Genomic DNA, 5,575 nt, shown 5'->3' with positions numbered 1-5,575 from the left:
ATACTAAGGACTTTTTCACACAGCTTTTTATTCAAGTCCAAATCTGAGTTGGAGCATGCCCGCCCTCATCATCCTGCTGGTCTGCTTTCACACTTGTTTGACTCATTCTGTGTTTGTCAGAATGATTCAGATTGCTGATTGCTGCATAGCTACACTGAATCTGATCAAAGCCATCAGATATTTACCAATGAAGTAAGCATGCTCATTGTACAGTTTGCTCTTTGACCTTGTATGGGTTAACTCTGTGGTAAATCAGGTCGGCTTAGTCACTGATCTCCTTAAAGTCCCTTCTTAAAACGTACTATTATTGGAGAGCCTTTCCTGATTGTACTGTCTTTTATTTCCTCTAAAACATTTTCTTTTTGTAATTTACTTTTACTCACTTGGTTTTACACACCAAATTCTTGTTTATCTGTTTTCTTCTAAAACCTGGTGATTTTATGACTTGAAAAGTGCTCTATAAATAAAGTAAATATTAGAAATACATCAAAAAACAAAGATTATTATTAATAGACAACATGAACTTAGTTGTCAACAAAGTGAGACCTTTTTACTATCAGCTCATCTGAATTTACTGAGTTTGGCAACACAGAGCGAGGACAAGATGGTGTTAGAGATCAAGTGCACGAGGCGGAGGAAAGAAGTGAAGGTGAACACCTGGTTGAGTATGAACAAGCCTTGTGTTGTTACCGAAAGGTCTCATGTAAACAAGAGGGTGGCAAATGTTGATTAATATTTCTCTCCGCCGCCTCCATCCATCTCCATGCTCTCAGATGTACTTTGGAAGAAAGGGCAGCGGTGTTAACATTATCTGAACGAGGGTGGCAGTCCCACAGGGCGCTAGCTGGCCTCATTAACATGACTTTGTAGTGCCTTCTCATTTGTAGCTTATTACAGAGACTTGTTGCTGCCTCTGTTCTGTAACCGCCTGCCACTGAGTGACAGTAATTAGTGGCTGTGGTCTCCCAGTCTCACTCTGTTTCTGTTCCTCTGTTGTCTCTGCTGTCTTCCTTCTTTGTATTGACTGATTCTGAATAGGTTATAATAGTTTGTGTTACCTGGGTGGATATGTTGATATTCTATGCTTAGGCAAACTGAGAACACAGAGTGTGGACTGAAGTTCTTAAAATGTGAACGACTAAGAATAGAAAACTTGCCATGATTATTCTTAACGCGCGTGGATCCCACATCCATCCATTTTAAAGTTACCCTTAGATCTGAATTTGTTAGATTGAAATTCCTGTCATGTTTTAACATCTCCCTGGAAGTCTATTTAACTTTACTTCGATCAATTTAACTTGAGATTTAAAAGATTCTGGAGCTGTTGAAGCAAAAAAAAAAAAAAAACTTAATTTACCAAGTAAATCCTCCAACAGTTGAGAAAAAAATTTGAAAGATGAGAATTAACGGGATAATGTTAGCCTGGATAGGAAGAATGGTTGCTGAGATAAAGTCAGCTGATGGGTGGATTGTCAACAGGCTTGCTTACAGGGGTAAACGTTATTTGCAATAATATCCAAGTATCTATATCAGAGATTCACATCCCTAAGCTGTAATGTGGCACTGAATTATTTTATTTTATTTATCACTCCATCTTACTGTGTTTCGGTGTCTCGTTCTGGTTTACTACTCATCTGTCGCCTCTCACCTTTGTGTAGAGTCTCTGCAGTCCGTTGTGGATGTGCTGTCTCGAGTGGAATCGGAGGAAGAAGTCACTGCCAATCCAACAGCTGCTGCCGCCTCAGCTTCAGGGATCAATCCTGTAAGTAGAGACATTGCTTTATTTCTTAGATAGGGTATCCGCAGGTCTTCAAATAATTGAATTATCCATTTTTATGTAATTAAACCTTCCATTCATTCTACTTATTATCCATTCAGTCAATTATATGGGTCCAGGTTGCATTAATGTGAGGCATTCCATCATTAGGAATTGTTATGTACTGCTGGCAAGTACTGAAAAAATATGGTCATATCGTCCCTACTGGTTTTCCATCATGTTTCCATACATTGCCGGTATAATTGCAAAAGAGATTTTATTCTATGGGATAGCGTCTTTAGTTTAACAGAATGGATATCAGCTGCGAATCAGACTGGGATACACAAAGAAAGGAATTTCTATTTACAGAAAACAATATTTTGACCTGATAATAATTTGCCTACACCTGCCCCCTTTTATACTACACTGTTTTTCTGTCTCACTTAGTGCATCTTACTTGTCCCCTTCACCTGTCCTCCTGCTCCTTTTGACATTCGCCTTTATTCCTTCAATATTTTCTGGACTCTGAAGTTCTTTTCACCCATGTTTCTCTTCACTTCATTTGCTTATACTCCATCATTCCTCCTACGAGAATAACGGTTGGTTGATGATGGCTTTTGAAAGCGTGGAGCTGTACAATCTCAGACCGTTTCAAACACGGCAAATCATGATTTTTTTAATAGCACCACACTGTACTTAGTCAGGAACAATATGAACCTTCTATGCTAAGCTCCTACAACATACATAAGTACTTTGATGTCTAGTTTATCACCGTTTCATATTTACAGCAGACAAGTGTCAACTCAGACTAGCTTTTAAAAGGCGATGTAACAAAGACATCAGAGGACAATATTGCAGCGACAGCTCCCTGGATGGGCCCTTCTTCACGTCCCTGTCTTCCCTATCATTGAATCACAGAATATGAACTGGTTACAGCTCACACATGGCTGAGTTGCTTGAATAAAACATTGAGCCACACATATAATTGTATCACATAAAATAATTATCCACAAAAAAATGCTTAAGATTAAGTAAGTAGCATGATCTCATGAGACTATGTCAACAGATTTACAATCTGTTATTTCTGTTATTCTGAAGCGTGTTGTCACCACTTTATAAAAGTCACAGTTGATTAATCATCAGAATTAGCACAGTTCAATGAATGAAAGTTTTTTCAGGATCAATGCTTCGATTGGTGCAGTATGGAGGCTGCTGGTGCAATATGTATTGTTGTCTTATCAGCATCAGGCAGCAATGGCGTAAAAATGTTACTGGACTGGTATTAAAATTATGCACAGTGGGGGCTAGTGGTTATTATCCATCCATATTACAGTAATGGTTTGCTTCCAGCTGGGAAACTTATCTCTCCCCATCTTTCATGTCTATTTAAATTGTGTCACACTGTCAGTAAAAAGGCAAAAATGGCATCCAAAGGAATTCTTAAAAGAAAGAATAAATATGTGTTCGGTAATATGATCATGTAATCCTATGAATTAATAAACCTGATCGGTTGGTTATGTTGTATTTTATTCTGTCATAGAACAACCTACACGTAACACACAGCCAAAATATCAAAAAGCAACAAAAAAAAAGACATTGATTCCAACTCAGGAACCCGCAATAACATAAAGTATAAAATGAGATGAAATAAAGCAAAGTATAAATGGCATTTAACAAAAACAAGGTTGTGCATAAAATTGATGCATAACGCAAGTTAAAAATGTGTTGAAATGTGAATAAGACACATTATACTTCATGGTTAAAACTAGATATTAACATTTTTAAATGAGATGTTACTTTTTATGAACTCTCTTACATTCTGTGAGGCATAACTATCCTGCTTTAATAATATCATGACTCAGTACCTACGCTGTTAAAGGATGTACACTCTGTCTCGTGTGTCACTGTTCTCTCTGCTGTGTTTCTTAAACAGGTGTCCTTTCTAACAGTGGCTCATTCTTTCAAAGCTGGGTTTTTTGTTAGGCTAGTCATGTAGTACTTAAATCCTTTTTTTGCAACACACTTATTGTCATACAAAATGAGGTGCTCTCTGATTGTGTGTGTGTGTGTGTGTGTGTGTGTGTGTGTGTGTGTGTGTGTGTGTGTGTGTGTGTGTGTGTGTGTGTGTGTGTGTGTGTGTGTGTGTGTGTGTGTGTGTGTGTGTGTGTGTGTGTGTGTGTGTGTGTGTGTGTGTGTGTGTGTGTGTGTTTCTACGCCCATCTGGTGTGCATGTGTCTTTGTCATTGTATTGTGCACATATTGCTTAAATTATGCCACACTGTGCTACTGCTGTGCTTATATTTATTTCATGTCGTGCAAAGTATAACATTAGCTCTACCAAGGTTGGCATTGCTCTGTACACTCACACACGCTTGTGTGTCATACAGTTGATTCTCTTTGTGGAATGTTTATAAGCAAGTCAATTTTTAAAAATCATTTACATAGTGGTGGTTTACATTTGGCAGTTTTTGTTTGTTGGTTAGTAGTCTCGTCAATGATGTATATTTGCCCACTTTCCATAAGATTACTACTTAGCTTACTTAATTAACTTACTTACTATTAGACTTTGCTGTACTGTACGTCAAATTAAAAAAAAAAAGATATCTCCTGGTAACACTGAATACAGAGTAGAGCTGAAATGATTGAAATGAAAGTCAATTAGTTGTTAATTGGCATAAAGTTATCAATGACTATTTTGACAATTGATCAATTATTTGTCATATTTTAAGCAATACATACCTAACATGCCTTAGTTCCATTTTCTGAATTGTGAAGATGTGTCGCATTTCTGTTTTGTGTGATCAAAATTAATATATTTTGGGTTTTGGACTATTGGTTGGACCAAACAAGCAATGGGAAGATGTGACCTTTAGATTTAGAAAATTGTGATCGACAGTTTTCACCACTCTGACATTGCATAAACCAGTAGCGTAGTCCAGTTACCTGGAAGGAACTATGTAACTCTGTGCTTATGTAGGGAAAACGGAGACAGTGTTCTAAGATAGTACCTTTTAGTAGCATTTTAGTTAACCATGCTAAATTAATGAGGAGTTGTTTATTGCCAGAGGAAACTTGCAGAAAAATAATTGAAGAGATAACTGAATACCTGTAAATAAAATCTAAAAAGTCAACACACGAGTGTTTAGTATTTTTAATCTCCTGGCTATGACCCTGGAAATAAACTGTTATAATACTTCAATATACAGTATCTCATGATAAAAAAATAATATAAAAAAGACCAAAAGAAATTAGGAGGACATCAAAGACAAATGAAAATCCTTATGAAATTGATTTAGAAATGTGTGTTAAGAATTAAAAAGATGGTATTTATTTTGGAATGAGTTTGGTATGTGCCGGTTTCTCCTGATCCCAAAAACATTTCCAATACAACTAAAGGCTCCAACTTCCTGAACTTTAAAAGGCATTTGTGACTTCCTGTCATTAACACTTGATTACAGCGACGCTCTGTTCTGCCCATCTTCAGGCTGCACGTTAACAGAAGTGCAATTACAAATTGAACATTGCTCCATTTCTGGCCTCCCTGCCCTGGCCACCAATCAAGTTCAGGATGCGTTTTAAAATTGTGCTGATCACTGACAAAGCTCTGCTGGGTCCGGCCCTGGGGTATCTTTTTGAACTGCTGATTCCTCTTAACTATGAAATCCCACAGGTGCAGGCATGCAGTTGTGCTCACTCTTTTTGCTGCTTTTTAGATTTTTGCTTTTATTTGCTTTCCTTATATCTGTCTATACTATCTTATTCTTTTCTCTGAATCTAACAATACATTCAGTTGGAAAACTTAAAAATGCTGAATTAAAA

The 5,575-nt window shown here is 37.1% G+C and overlaps 1 protein-coding gene across 1 annotated transcript in view; it reads left to right on the top strand.

Annotated features, from left to right (window-relative positions):
- hsd17b4 (hydroxysteroid (17-beta) dehydrogenase 4) overlaps positions 1-5,575 on the top strand; it is a 23,391-nt gene that overhangs the window by 8,551 nt on the left and 9,265 nt on the right. The window contains exon 12 of the mRNA XM_032516140.1: positions 1,659-1,762. Coding sequence (XP_032372031.1) covers positions 1,659-1,762 — 104 coding nt within the window. The remainder of the gene's footprint in view (positions 1-1,658; positions 1,763-5,575) is intronic.

Source organism: Etheostoma spectabile, chromosome 5, assembly GCF_008692095.1.
Source record: "Etheostoma spectabile isolate EspeVRDwgs_2016 chromosome 5, UIUC_Espe_1.0, whole genome shotgun sequence".
NCBI lineage: Eukaryota > Metazoa > Chordata > Actinopteri > Perciformes > Percidae > Etheostoma > Etheostoma spectabile.
Note: the sequence above shows the minus strand (reverse complement) of the source record. Positions and strands in the feature narration are given on the sequence as shown.